Genomic DNA, 15,698 nt, shown 5'->3' with positions numbered 1-15,698 from the left:
TTTACTGTACCTGGTTGTTTTGTTTTTTGTTTTGTTTTTGCTTACAAAAGCTAATTTTTGGCGAGTTTTGCAGAACGTTTCTTTATGGCTTGCACAAATCACCACAGTGAAGTAAGAAACGCATTGTAAATGTGTCTCCTAGCTTGGATTGCACTTCATGACTTTAATTATATTAGTAGATTCTCCAAGAGTGCAGCCAATGTCATTTTAATTACATTTTGTACTACCTATATCATAGCTAAACAGAAATATGAATTCAGAACATATTTTTTAAAATTAAACCTTCCTTCAGCTGTAAAAGGCTGATGTTGTATTATCGTCATCCTGCCGTGCGGGCAGGACCAAAGTTCCTGAATGCAATAACTCCAGAATGAAAAAACACAGGAGCTTAAATTCCACCGTAGGTGTATTTACTAAAAAAAGTTGTGACCTCGACCTTAATGCCATGTAATAACTTGAGAACAAGGCAATGTATGATTTTCAAATTGATACAACACGTGTATCCACTAGGAGGCTGAGGGGGTATCGTTGGCCGCTGTATTTTGTTTTCTTTAAAATTAAAATTTAAATGTTGCTGTGAGTGTTTTTTATATTAGCAGCCAACATTTGAAAAAGGTTTAGACAGATTTCACTTTTTAAAACTCAAAGCCATAAATAGGATCTGTTCAAGATGATCCTTTAAGTAGTTTTGTGTGTAAAATAGGCTTTACTGTTATCTTTGCGTGAGCTAATGAAGGGGAAAAACAGCTTAAACCACATATCTGTTGCATGTGTTCACACAATAGAGAAAAACCTGCTACCCAAGGCCTTTCACTGCATGCACAGACCTGGACTGCTGAGCTCGCTTTAGATACAGACTGATTTCTCTTTCTATCTCAGCAAATGATTCACATTTTTTTAAGTGCTGGGGAAGAAAATAAGTCATTCGCCCTTAATATATGCTTATTGTTAAAATGCACTTTTCTGTTAACAATTCACAATTTTATTAAAGGCATAAAAATATTGTTTTGGTTACTTTGTATCTATGAGTTCTATGATCATGAAAAGAAACGTTAAAACTACATGCAGAGCAGAAATACTGATGATTGCACCTGCCCTTTAAAATGCAAAGATAGGAAGGTGCAGATAAATAAATTAAGTTTAACATCTGCACATACAGCTCTTGCCCTGACTGTGCAGCGTATAGTCCGTGTAATGGCTCCATTCCTTTATTCCACCTATGATTCCCATAGCTTGGTTCATGGTTTAGTGGGAGGAGTGGGAGTCACTCTGTGTTGTGTTTCTTTGCCCCAGTCGCAGGGAAACAACAGTAAAAACAGTGTAGTAAGCAGCAGCAGCACCAAAGACAGCAGCATGTCATCTTCAGCACCAATGGTACCTCATCTCTATTTAGTTTCTTTGCTTTTAATAGCATCATTTCATTGTTTCCCATCTTCTTATCGTTTAGTTCTATCCCCTCATAATCTTTTTGTTGCTTCCCATATTAAGTAAAACCTTTTCCTTGTCCTCTGTCTCATCGATCATTGTCTGCGTCTCTGCTTCCGTTTCGAACACAAACTGTGATCTTGGCGGTGAATTTGATGACTTTAAAATTAAATGACTGGCTTGCCCCTTTGAGTTTGTCTCTCCTGGCTTGTGTTTTACCCATACCTCCGTGGACACACCTTCATATATTTACCCGGTGCCTGACAGGTAGACAAATGACTTTCATTTTCCAGTACAACAGCCGACACTTCAATCAAATTCTGCTCAACCACATCCTTGTGACTCCTTTGTGTGTTCAACTATGTCACCAGAGCTTTGTTGATGCTTTGCCTCTGAAGTGGAGGTTATTGCCTCTACATCAAAAGATGACCTTTCACAAATTGCTCTTCAATTTCTGAATGGTAAATGATGGGGGCTTCTGGGTAAAACAGCAGCCTGAGTTGACAAATGAAAAACAAGCCATATTTTTGCAAGAGGATGCAGCCCCTGTGTTTGTGGGATCGAGTCATTTATACAACATACAAGAGTTTGTATGATGTTTGTCTCAGGTTGGTTAAATGGAAACGATGGCAACATAACACACGACAAGGAAATGTGCACTGAATGTGTACTTCATTTCTAATTAATACAAAAACTTTCTGTCTCCTGACATAAGTATCATGCCTATCATGTCTTAAGCCTAGCATAAGACTAAACCAAAACATCTAAGTAACAAAATCTAGCACAAATAGGCGTTTTGAAGACTTAAGAATGTTTCCAGTAATTAACTTTCTCTATAAATTCAAAATGTCATTTCATACTGTTTGTTTTCTTTAACAAGATATTTCCAGTCTTTATTGCTAGCTTTTAGTCTTATTGAATCTAACATAGTAAAAAAAAGATTTGGTATTTAATTGTTGTAATTTTGTCATGCTTGTCTGAATGTCAGTGGGATTACTTGTAAAAATAAAGATTACATTAAAACAAATAAGACCTTTTTTGCTAAATTTAGTCCCAAATAATGTTAAAAAGAAGGTAAACTTATCTTACCTTAGCTTGCCTTTTTTTGTCAGAGCCAGCCCACACTCTCCAGTTTCAAAACAGCAGATCTCAACAGTCAAAATCCTCAGTTTAAAGCTTTATAAAAGGCTTCCATCATTTATGTACGACATTTACCACACAAACATAACAGCATCAGTATTTTTATTTTAATCTGCAAGAATGCATTTGTATGTATATATATATATATATATATATATATATATATATATAAATATATAAATAAATAATATTTGATTCTTATAGAGCACAGACTGCCTTCCCAGCAACTGGACCAGTCCCCATAAGAGTTTACAACCTGGGACTGTCGTCTCGCTGCCATTACTTGTAATACTTTAAATTCTGCATAATCCCATACGTCACTGAAGGGGCTGCATCTTCTAAAAGTTGGGTCCAGGGTTGGTGGAGATCATGCAAGTGCTCCTGACTGACTAAACCAGGATACCGTGGGTTTGTTTTCCACACTGTCCAGTACTTGAGCTCTTGAATTGCTTTGTGCTAAATGTTTATGTCACAGGGTCAAGGCTGGGGATGAGGAGTTGTTGCACAAACACAATTCACCATTAAACCAGTCTTCAGCCCACATGGGATGGAGGGTTGAGATGTGAAATATTATCTAGTATTTATCCATTTACTAGCTTAGCTTTAAAGTCACTATAGCTATGTGTAGGTTTTTGTAATATGGTTTACAAATTGCAAACCCCTCCTCCTCAGTCATGGCCTTGGCTGGTGGTGGATATGTGTATAGCTGTGTTCATGGCTGTTTTCATCCATTTCGGAGGTTCTAAAACAGTCCTGTAGGCCACAGTGCTGGTGAATGGGGAAACAGACTGATACTGAGCGCCTTGACATCAACAATCATGGATTTTTATTACCATAAATGTTCCACAGCCTCTGCACTGTGCTTTGTTTTGGTGTGCCCTCATGCGTCTGTCGTCATGATATTCCCTGGCATCTTTTGCTGGTGCCCACCCCCTCCCTATCATACACTCCCTGCATGGTAAAGTGTCTCCTACCTCCCCCCAGGAAGCCCAGACAACTGTTGTACACAACCCAGCAGACGGCACCAAGGTAAGCTGCTTCTACTCCAGCCTCAAGCCACCAGCCACTACTACTAACACTCGTGGAGGATTTTCTCTAATATTTCTGCATACACCACCATTAAAATAATTATACACTTCATGTTTAAGGTGATAATCTGCTTATGTAAGAACACAGGAATACAACCTTTGATATTTTCATAGTTTTTTTTTTTTATTATTATTTTCAGTCTGCTTCCCTTTGAGATGGTTTAGTTGATCCTCAGTTTTTTTCCCCTCAGAGCACCTGATATTGACAGACTACAAACTTTTCATTGCCTTTTCCAAACTTGCAAATACTCATGGTACCCTACTACTACTCCTTATGTGAAAGAGAAAATCCTACACGCACAAACAGACTCTTTACTAAAACAGGAACCAAGTGCCGCACAGCTTTGACTGTTGTGTTGGTGCACACACGTTTGTTAAATACCAGTGTCACTACATATTCAAATGCTGATGGTGTTGCACTATTTCCTGTACACTGAAACTTTTCTCACATTGCCACATGGGCATGTTTCCTCTCGAGAAGCGGTTCTGCACTAATCTTCTCTTACACACGCCTTCCTGTTAAAAATTCATTTTAAACTGCTCCCACACGTTGCCGTAATGTGTGGCTCTCTGCGCTTCTCTTCGCTGCTGTTCTGGCTGGTTTGTGCTCCTGGGAGGGAGTCATGTACCCGTCCATCTGTCCATCAGGTTGTCTCTGTGTTTTTATAGGCGTCTAAAGCATCCCAAACCTGTCTCAGCTACAAATTAAAAGATGATTGTCCACCTCTCCCTTATCCAACTTTTTCCTCTTCCACCCACTCCTCCTCTCTCCATCCACCTCTCTTTTTGTCTCACCCCTTTGTGTTTGACAGGGCTCCACTGAGAGCTGTAATAACATTGAAGAGGAGGAGATGAAAGGTAGGAAAGGTACTTGTCCAACTTTCACCTACTCTGCATGCATTGGTTCACTTTGCATCCAATCCAGATCAGATAGATTAAAAAAAAAAAAAAAAAAAAAGACAAAATATTTATTTCCTCGCTTTATGTTAAGGTGATGCATGTCCTCTAGGTAGAGCTTTCAGGAATCTGTCAACTCTGCTTTTCCACTACAAAAAGCTTCCGTCAGAGCACTTCAGGCTGGGATAGTCAGTACGTTTTGGAGTTGGAGGAGCATTGCAGGAAAGAAACGCTACGTCTGAACGCTGTGCTGTGCATGTTGACTGACTTAAACAGTACTGCTATGCCAGATAATATGCTTTTTCTGTTGTCTCGACTAATTCCTGTAGGAGGGCCTAATGGGCGAGCCTTGTCCTCAATGCTGCACTCACACTAAGGAAAATAACCAAAAATATTGCAAGCATGTGAACTTGTGAGCTTGTTGGCGTTGAAATAGATGCTATAAGACGGGGTCCAGGTGTGTGACTAGTCAGTTGCAGTCGTCAAAGAAACTTTGGTGCATCAGAACGGCAATGAAATGACAAAGGAGTCAGTCCTGATTGAATAATGTCAGGTTGGCAATTAAATGCAGTCTGCTTGTGATGGTATGGGAGTTAACGGTGACAAGTCGGCACGAATCTGCTGCTTCCTACACACAGAAATTCACATTAACTACTTATACTCAGAAGATTTCTCCATAAAGAGAGATGTATTGCTCCAGGACAGATATTTAACTGCAACCTTGCTTTTATAAAGCATTAGAACCAGAATACAACCATTTGGCAACCAGTTGATTTGGGTCCTTGCTGTAAAAAGCCATGCCGCAGATGAGTTGTGGTCATTGATGCTGACTGACTCAGATTGATGACAATGTTTGTTTGTGAATCAGATGGAAATTATATACAAACATTTACTAATCTGTCCTGAGAAGGATTGCAGTCGGTCTGAGTCAGAAGCATCCCACCAGGTGACCTGTGCAATCATACGGGTAATCAGTTGCCAAATAAAATTCAGTGCAATGAACCATCTTTTTTTCTTCTTCTTAGTTGCAAGGTTCGTATTTTTACTTAAGTGACTGAGCTATAAGAAAGTTAAATATCAAAGCAGGATGAAGGTTTGCAGTCCTACCATTTATTTGGGATAGATTGTTCTACAAACAACAAATGAAACTAACGTTAATTACTTCAAAGTAATTTTTTTGTCTTTTCTGGAGGATTATCTGCAAATGTTTTGAAAGATGCTGTAATCACTTTAAAGTTCTGCCCGTTGTGACTTTTAATCACAGTTGTATTAGAAAGTGAAAGCCATGGCTTTGGTGAGCAGTACCTCATGGATCTGCGGCAGGGATTAGAAAGAATGACTGAGAGTAAACACTGCTGTGTGTAGAGAACAGGAGTATTCTGCTCTTACAGTAATTACATCATCATCTGAATAAGTCCAAACAAAGGATCCCTTGGTAATGACACCTCCAAAGCTCACTGTTGTGTGTTCCACGTGACGGTATCTTTGCCTCATTTCGATTGTTGTTTGCGTAAGTGTGTGTATGCTGCCATCAAACACCACTTAAGCCTTTAATTAAGCTATCTTCAGCCTCAGGGATGACCTTTTAAGGTTTCTCAGTTGAAAGAAGTAGCACAGAGCTACCTGCAGCTTACCAGAAAGGAGTTAATCCTGTTACTTAAGGCGATGTTCATGGATTTACTACCACTTGATCTTAAAAAGCATCACTAACATGCAATCAAGATGCCTTTGTTTATCATGTCTCTATTGTCTATCTCTGAGTTTGAATGCTTTTATAATTTGTTGGATGAAAGAATCTGCTTGATTAGTGTTAGCTCTTTTGTCTACAAGGCTGGATGTTAAATCTTCAGGTTGTGCGCAGTGGTTTGCACCATCCCTTCACAGCAAGAACATTCTGGGGTTGAATCTCCGGGCTCTTGCTGTGTTTCCATCTGGTAATCCGGACAAAGACATGCATATTAAATTGGCTGGAGTTGTGAATAGAGTATAGATAGAAATGCGTAAATACGTAGAATAAAGTGATGTGTGACTATGGTAAAATTGACTTGTGGTTTTAAGTGCTTCAAGTGAACAGTAAGAAGAGCTTGTGTCTAACACAAAACACAAGAAGAAAACAGGAAAGGCCTTAAAGATAAAGAACAAATAAGATATATCAAGCAGATTGTGTTCAGATTTCCAATCTTCTGCAACACGATGAACTAAAACTCTTCACTTTAAACTTAGTTGTGCTGCAGTCTCCTAAAACCAACTGTAATTAAACCGTTGCTGCAGAATCGTATGCCATTTTGTCCTGGTATTTGCTGCACATTTGAGGCCAGTAATAAATTCCGTTGTTGAAGGTTGTGTTGTGTGTGATCTTTCTCATTTCAAAATTAATCTCTGAAATTAGACATCAGGCTGCTGTGTCTTAATGCTGAAAGCGCGCTCACTTCAGAGCACAAGTGTAGCGCGTTTGTCATGTCCAGCTTGTGTTTCTTTGTAGTTTCTGGTTTGTGCAGCTGGTTTCTATGTTGCAGATCAGCTCTTTGTGTCACTCTTTTTATCTTGCGTTGTGTGATAATATGCGCAGCAATAGCTTGTAGTGCCAAAACATTTAGCCAGCTAATAGAGAAGTCATTTTGCAGTATAGCATTCAATAAACTTGATGATTTGCTGATTTCCTTTGGTTTACGTGAGGCTTAGAATTGCATACCTTTCAAAGATGTGATTGACACTGGCAGCCAGTGAGTTTAAGGTGGATTAATGGATGGACAAATGATGAGTTCCTCTCAGATTTTAGGAACACCCTGTGGCCTGCCAATCAGCATGTTTCTGTATGTTTGTTTGTATGTGTGTCCTGTGATGAGAGCAGCGGCCACCAGTGACTCTACCAGTACAGACAGTGCAGGGTTAACACAGTCCAGCACTATTGAGGAGCAGGCGCAGACCCCGTCTCCTCAGTGCCCACCGCTCACCTGTAAGTCAGCTGCAGTTCACCTGATTCGCCTCTCAGCTCTGACCTTTCTGGCCTTTTCCTGCCACACCAGACAACAATATTTCAAGACCAAAAGACATTATGGCGGTAAAACTTGGAGCCATCACCGGCGCTTGTACCATTTCCAGCCCTACTGTGCTGCCATCTACTGGCGCTCTAATATAACTACAGTTTACTGCTTCCCTTCTGTACTATATCTGTATCCAACTTCTTCAACCCACTATTTCATATATTGCAAAGTCATGTATATAACCTTATTTTACCGGGATGACTGTATCTACCTGCAGCTGGTCCCCTGCAGGAGGCTGTTAGCAGCCCCAGTGTTCCTGTAGCTCAGCCCAGCCCAGCTCAGAGCTCGTGTCCTGCACCAGAGTTCACTCTTTCACCCCCCACAGGCAGCAGCAACCTGCAGCAGAGTAAGTGACAGGCAGGTTTTGGTGTGTTTGTGCAAAGGCTCCGAAAGCCTTTTGTTCAAACTGTGCGTCATTTGTTGACAGAAGACTTTATGGACATGCAGGTCTGAGTTTTGCTGGACGTTCTGGCTTAGCTGCTGCATGTTAGCTGATGTCATTTACAACATGAGAATCCATAAAGTCTGGTGTGTGAAAATCTCTGCTGATTACGCTGTGAGTGCGTACATGGAGTTAGTGGCTTTGTGATCATCTCTGCTACAGATTCAGTTTAATAACTGGTGTTTTTGATGATGATTAACCTTGTGCAGTATTTTTTGGTGTTCTCAAATTCAAAAACTGTAGTAAATGATCGGTTTTGTTTGTGAAATATTTTTGGAATTCCTTCAGTCGAGAGAAGTTAGCTTAGGTGTTTGTTTTAGAGATTTCAGGGTTCAGTGGCCTGTTGAACATTGCATACAGCTTCAAATACTCTTGATTCTGTGTTCAGTATTGAAGTATGTGATGTGTTTGGGTGACCTTAAATGTCACTGTCATTTATACCAGAGGCGGTGTTCCCGTGTGTAGAGCTTATTTCAAATGTCAGGCAGTAAGTTGAGGGAAAGCATGCGACGTGGATGTGCATGTTCAGCCTCCAAATGATCCCTGACAATCTGTGACCTCTTGTGTGCCCGCCCTCCTCTTCCCACCACCTCCTCCTCTCTCTGCTTGCAGCTCGTAAACAGGAGATAATAAAGATGACTGAACAGCTGATTGAAGCCATCAACAATGGCGATTTTGAGGCTTACACGTAAGTTTTTATATATAAATCAATAGTATTTTGTGTGTCATCAGTGTTCAAGTACTCTTACAGCTCTGTGCTAAAGTTTTGAGCTAGTACCACTAATTGAGCAATAGTTCTTCAGGCTGTCTCGGGGTCTTTCAAAGCTTAGATGCTTTTTTCAGTCCAGTATGCGACCGTTTTGAAAGGAATGTTTTGGGGGGTGGGGGCTTTTCCTTGCTGTATTAAGCCACTTAACACTCACTTGTGAATCATTCACATATGAAGTGTCTACACAGACAACTTAGCAGAGAACCAACTGAAAATTTTATCTTTAGGCACTTTGTTTATAGCAGCAGGTGACAAAAATACAGTTTGTTCCCATTTCTTGTGTTGAATTTAAGGAAAATGCCATCAATAACATAGTTACACAAGAATAAAAAAAAGAGCTATTAGCACAAAGAGCTATTAGCTGCAAATGTGTTGCATCTCAGAAGGGTGTGCAGTGTGTCCATAAAAGATTGATAAGTGTTGGACAAAAACAAGAAGTGGCAAACTTAAAAATGTATCTACAAGAGATGAACAGTATTTGAAAGACCTGACACAGAACCTGAGAGATGCCTCATCTTTACTATGAATCCAAATTTGACATTTTTGGTTCAACTTGTCATCAGAATGAATGGAGGAGGTTAGGAAAGAGGTTCAATAGTGAGGCCATCAGAGTCTGATCTACCATGTATTTCCATCGGGAAAGTATCTGATTGGCAACAGCTTCATTTGCACTGTCAGTGCAGTAAAAGCATACCTGAATAGAAAACACACTATGGAGCACTTTCAGCCATGGATTGGCCTCCCCAGAGCCTGGACCTCAACATCACTGAAGCAGTTTGAGATCACCTTGTCAGAGAAAGGTACAAAAGGCAGCCAACATCCAAAGAAGAGCCTTAAGTTTCTTTCAAGATGCCTGGAGAACTATTCCAGGAGAAATTGCAAGAAAGCTTGCATTAAGGTTCAGGCTATGTTAAAGAGTAAAGGTGGTCATACCAAATATTGACTTTAGGTTGTTCAAGCTTATACAAACTCTGTTTCTGCCTTATACGCTGCATTTTTGTACATGTTTAAACATGTAAAAGATTGAGCCCATTTTCCTAGCAAGAAATTAGAGACAGCTCAGGACTTTTTCACAGTGCTGTAGATTACTATGAATTTCTCCTTTTATTTTTTGGTCACATTTGCAGATTTTACTCTTTGTCATTGTTCACGTGAGGATACTCTTGATTGATTTTTCCTCACAGGAGAATCTGTGATCCAGGACTAACTTCTTTTGAACCGGAGGCCCTTGGAAACTTGGTCGAGGGAATGGACTTTCACAAGTTCTACTTTGAGAATCGTAAGTTACTTGATTTAGTGGATTTTTCCTTCAGTTCTTGAGCCCTTTGAATCCACAGGGGCAATATAGTTGGCATTTGCTAACAAGAGTTTAGCCTACAGTGATATGTTCATTTACTAAAGTTTTCATTTAATGGTCAAATGTAACCAAACATGTTGGATCTCTCTACCCTCTAATTTAAGACTGCAATAAATTTTTAAAGTTGTAGAATCTGCAAGCTTTGCTTCCTCTTTTTCTCTTTTCTTTTAATTTAATAACAACATTTGTCCAATTTACAATCTAAAATCTAGCAGATCATCAGTGTTTTGAAGTGGTGAATCCAATGAATTAAAGAAAATATTAAATTAATAAAAATATATGGAATAAATGCAGCTGGGACATTAAAGCCATAAACACTACAATGTGTCAATTCTACCTTTACAAATTAAGTTAATGCATTTTGCATTTTTCCATCATAGTTCTGAGTAAAAACAGCAAACCGGTGCACACCACCATCCTCAACCCCCACGTCCATCTGATCGGCGAGGATGCCGCCTGCATCGCCTACATTCGTCTGACGCAGTACATAGACGGTCAGGGACGGCCGCGTTCCTGCCAGTCTGAGGAGACTCGTGTGTGGCATCGCCGTGACGCCAAATGGCTCAATGTGCACTTCCACTGCTCAGGGGCGCCAGCGGCACCCCTGCAGTGAACTGAGAACTCAGGCCCAGGTAAGGTGATGCCACCACCTCAATACGACAGCCTGAAAGGTGCAATAACAGTTCAATGCCGCATAAAAGCATTAATGTGGACTGCAAAATGTCTTCGCACAGGTTATTGGGTTCTTTAATGATTTTTGGTGTGCAGCATCAATCTAAATTGCAGTTTTTAATACTTAGAGCACTGAAATCTTTTTGTCCATCTCCCATCTACATTATCAAACACTTTAGCATTCAACTTTAATTCAAACTACTTTATTTCTGTCACTAGGCAACTTCTACAACTGATACTCCATTATTTTGGTTTTTGTGTATAAAATTTCAACAGCATCGGCTAAAGCTAGATCACCTAAAACTCTAGTGGCACATTAGAGAAGCAGGCCTGTGCAACAGTTTAATGATATCCATCAGAGTTTAAAGGTACTCATTGTAATCAGAGATATTAAGAGTTGTTGAGTAAACTCAGTGTTATTAGGCAAAGAGCTGAGTCGCATACAATATGAAGCATGTTGTCCATCAATATAATAATAATGATAATACTTTATTGATCCCTGTGGGGAAATTCCTCTCTGCATTTAACCCATTCACTCAGTGAAGCAGTGGGCAGCCAGTGTACCTTGCTCGGGGGTACCTCAGGGTAGCCAGTCAGTGGATTGGAAGCCGACCACTCTACCTACTGAGTTATCCCTGTAATATGTATAAGTAAAAGAAGAGTGATATTCCTTTTACTGTATTTAGACAATAGTGAAAACAAGTCAGTTTAATAGAAAAATTAAGGGGCTTTTTACAGGGATGCCCTGTGTTCCCCACTGCATTCAGTCCACCAGCTGTGGAAACTGAGAAGAATCCATAACACAGTAAAATATTCTTAGTGTATTTATGTGGCGCTTTTTCAAGATAACTATCACAGAAAATAGCTAAAAACAAAGACAAGGAGATAGAAAATATAGTTTAAAAAGATTAGTTTTTAATCTGCTTTTTAAAAGAGTCCACAGATCTCAGGCTCAGTGGGAAAGCATAAGCTCTGTGTCCTTTAGTTCTCATCCTCAACCCCGAGACAACTTACTCACTAACCGCAGTGCTCTCCTTTTTCCAGCTTTGCCTGAAGTCTAAAGCTATTGGGAGCATTTATTCTCCGTGGTCGGAGCGGTGTCTGGATCCTGCCCAGGAAGAGGCTGCTTGGAAAACACCAATGTGGGAAACATACCTTACAATTTAAAAAGAAAAAGAAAAAAAGCCACAAACCAAAAAACAATAAAAATTAAAAGAAAAAAAAAAAAAAAAGCATATCTTAAAAGCTCGACTGAATGACCGACCACACCGACCAACACCAATCCAGTCCAACCCTAGCTAGATGATGTTGGGGCCCAGCTGATGTCAGCCCCTTTTTGCAGATGGTGCATGCTTCTGGTGGCAACACAGGGGTGATGCTGTCCCGATCCTTTTCTCCCATGGCCTTCATTTCCCCACTCTTTGTTTGTCTGCCACGTGGAAAAGTATTAACATGTTCAAAATTATGTATAACAAATGAAAAATAAGTACACTTCGCACAGAGACCGGGGCAGCGAGGACGTCTGGGGAAAAAGTGATTTCTGTTCAGAGCGTCTGTTTGAATCCAGTCGTTTTAGAGTTGTAAGGTATTTGTGGGTGGGGTTTATGGGAACGGGAGCAACTAATATTAGAATTTAACACCAGATTTAAGCGTCAGATTTGAGTATCTGCACACGATGTTTTAAGGGGGTTCAGGTGTTACTGAAGGGACCTTTATTTTTATTTTGTCTTTTTGTAATATGTATTCTGAAAAACGTTTTATCTCCTGAATGAGGGATACTGTTTTAAAGTATTTTGTGTTGGAAAAAATAATCATTTTTAATCAAGAGGGTTTTTATTTAACAGAATTGTGTATAAATGGATATTTATATAGGACAAAAGGGGGTGGAGGGAGGCATGATTTACTTCTGAGGTGTAGGTAGGGGAGCTGAAGATGAGTGTGATGGTGTTTTCGGCTTTTTTTTTTTCTCGTTTTATTTGGTCCCGTGTTGTAAATACAAACATATTCACATGCAACATGCACGCGCGCACACACACACACACACACACACACACACACACACACAAAGTCCCTGTGCTCCAGCCTTTGAGGTGGAGCCTCTCCTGAGCTTTAGACACGGCATCCAGGCCAGCTCATCCTGAAGTTGCAGAAGGCCTCCATCTGTCTGCCCTGCACTATGTGCATTGGAACACTAGGCAGCGCCATTGGTCAAAGTCTAAAGCTCCTCACGTCTCTAAACTACCTGGTCTGAAAGCATGGATGCTTGTGTCTGTGTGTATGTGTGTGTGTGTATTTGATGTGAAGCATGATTTATCTTAACTCTCTGATGGCCTGTACTGTTTTTGCACAGACACTTAAGACTCGATGCTGTTGTGGTCGCTCTTCTGAGGGAGTGAACCTTTCTGCAACTTCAGGTTATGCTTGCCAAAATCCTTCCCTCTCACCCTACCTCTGCCACTCTACTTTCATCATTCCTTCCCTTTTACAATCTCCACATTTGTCGTGACCTTCGCTAACCAGTTCGTACTACCATCTTAGTAGCACCACGACGTGTGATGATGATGATGTCACCCTTATGCCTGTCTCTTGTTCTGATTGTGTTCTTGAAATAATTTGTATATTGTCAGTCTTGGCTTGCTGTACTTCTGTGTGAAGTCCTGGCATTATTTAAAAAAAAAAAAAAAAAAAGCATGTTTAAAAAGAAATGCAGCCGAGGGAATGGACAGGAGGAAATTTTAAAAAAGGCACGATGGGAAGAGGGCTACACTGGCTAGAGGGCTCTGGGACCTTCGCTGATCAACTGCAGTCAGTGAATTTGGCCCCGTTTAGTTTTGTTTTTTTTGTCAGATTCTGTTGTAAATGTTGTAGCTGTTAGTGTTTTGATCTAATCTTTGATATTTTCCATTTGTTTTATGCAGAGGTTAAAAATATTAAGGGTTTGAACTGAATGGAGATTCATCCCCTCACACACAGATCACTGCACACACCGAATGCTGAAATGTTGGGATAAAGATTTCTTCTTGTTAAATATTTTTGGAATTCACATCATGAAAGCACATGAGATCAAAGATTCTGCCTTTTAGGAGGACAAAAAAAACCCATATCTGTGTTTCAGTGGTTAAACTTTGCAGCACTGTGTCGTAGAAACTTTGTGAGTGTGTGACTTTGTACCAGTGGAGGGGTGAGGCTTGCTATCTGTCCTGTCCCGTGCGGCGCCGCTTAATAGTAACTCATGCACCACCCGTCCTGTTGCTGGTGGTCACCTAAGAGCAGAAACCACATCGAAGCTTCGGACCATCGCATATCTGTGCGCTAACACGGTAAACAGACTGTAGAAAAAAGAAAAAGTAAATACATTTAAATCATATGTGAGCCCCAGCCTACTGTATCAAGCGCTTGTGCTGTGGACATATCTGACATGCCATGAAAACTGTGTCTCCTCCCACTTTTTGCACCACAATGAAGCGTTGTAAAACCAGTACTGAAACTATGTGATGTTTTGTATGGTTCAGTAGTTCCATTTGTGCTCAGTTGTTTGTTGATGAGATGCTTTTCTTTCATTGTGTGTGTCTGTGCGCGTGTATGTATGTGTGTGCACTCGTTTCCACGCTTATGAGAATGTTTAAATGGAATGGGGAAAATACAGTTAGGCTTTAACGACTATCTTAGAAGGAGGAGAATTTATCAGAGTTTGCCAGAGTATTTGGACAGTTGACATCAAGCTTTTTTTTTTGGTCAATTATGACAAAACCAAACTAGACTCAAATATTTTGATATGCTGTAGCCGAGAAAGCTCAGGCAAAACCAAAAATATTAAAGGCTGAATTCCTTTAAGTTTTGACTATTTTAGGGCCCTTGCACTCACCTCTGGTCTGCTTTTGTTAGGCTGCAAGTGAGCCATCATTGATGTTAATATGTGAGCTGCACAGGCTTAACAAATAAGTTTTCAGTTAAACGTTAACAGTGATTCGTCAACGTTTGTGACCTTACAGTGAGTCTGCTCACGACTTTAGTCACACAGGTGGTGTGCAGATCCATCTGTATCCTGTTGCAAGTCCATATTTTTTTTTTTTATTCTTGGACTTTTACTGACTTTATTATTCAACTTAAAACAATTCTGTCCTGTCCCCCTCCTTTAACCTCCTAGGACCTGGCGTCCACATATGTGGACAACACATTTTGGGTTATTTAGACTAAAATACTCAATTTTGCTCTACAAGGGCCTGATATCCACTTATGAGGACATACTGCTACTGTTCTATCAAAATTGCTCTTTTCTTAAAAACAAAAATAAGGTTAAAAAAAAAAATAAAAATCTGGTAATTCTTTGTTTTTACATTCATCGGGCCCCAATATGCCCAAATATCAAAGAGAAATTAAAAATGCATGTCGTGGAAGAGTTCGGGTCTTAGGGGGTAGCTTTTTTTCCTGATTGGCTGCCCCTCACAAACAGAAGGTTTGAACAGGAAATGGCTAGAGCTTCTATGCTCATAAAATATTAACTTACATGAACCAGAGCTAAGAGCATGAGATTTTGGGTTGTGCATATCGTTAGCTTCATAGCATAATTGCCTAAGTCATTTGACTAAGTCAATGACTTAGGCAATTATGCTATGAAGCTAACGATATGCTTACCTGGTTACTTTGAATTGGGTGTGTTTAGTAAAAAATATTATGGAAAAAATATACACTTTAAATTTCATCTCCACTTTCTTTGCTCATAATTAACCTTAAAAATTAGATATTTCTCATGTTTTGCTTAATTGCAGATGGCAACAACAAGCCAAGACAGGGACTGCTAGTAGCAAGTTACGATGGATCTAAACAGTGCGTAAGATGATTTTAGAAATATCCACTTTCACAA

General features: G+C 39.9%; 1 protein-coding gene across 22 annotated transcripts in view; it reads left to right on the top strand.

Annotated features, from left to right (window-relative positions):
• camk2g2 (calcium/calmodulin-dependent protein kinase (CaM kinase) II gamma 2) overlaps positions 1–13,522 on the top strand; it is an 84,777-nt gene extending 71,255 nt beyond the window's left edge. For 4 of the 22 annotated variants that reach the window (XM_026190695.1, XM_026190694.1, XM_026190692.1 and 1 more), the window contains 5 exons: positions 4,466–4,511; positions 8,649–8,724; positions 9,990–10,084; positions 10,543–10,794; positions 11,879–13,522. In XM_026190695.1, the coding sequence (XP_026046480.1) occupies positions 4,466–4,511; positions 8,649–8,724; positions 9,990–10,084; positions 10,543–10,775 (450 nt within the window). In that variant the 3' untranslated portion in view covers positions 10,776–10,794; positions 11,879–13,522. Of the gene's footprint in view, positions 1–1,293; positions 1,375–3,549; positions 3,595–4,465; positions 4,521–7,401; positions 7,507–7,811; positions 7,941–8,648; positions 8,725–9,989; positions 10,085–10,542; positions 10,795–11,878 lie in introns of all 22 variants that reach the window. The other 18 variants (XM_026190675.1, XM_026190672.1, XM_026190676.1 and 15 more) reach the window with 13 other exon arrangements.
• Positions 13,523–15,698: the final 2,176 nt, after the last annotated feature.

Source organism: Astatotilapia calliptera, chromosome 13, assembly GCF_900246225.1.
Source record: "Astatotilapia calliptera chromosome 13, fAstCal1.2, whole genome shotgun sequence".
NCBI lineage: Eukaryota > Metazoa > Chordata > Actinopteri > Cichliformes > Cichlidae > Astatotilapia > Astatotilapia calliptera.
Note: the sequence above shows the minus strand (reverse complement) of the source record. Positions and strands in the feature narration are given on the sequence as shown.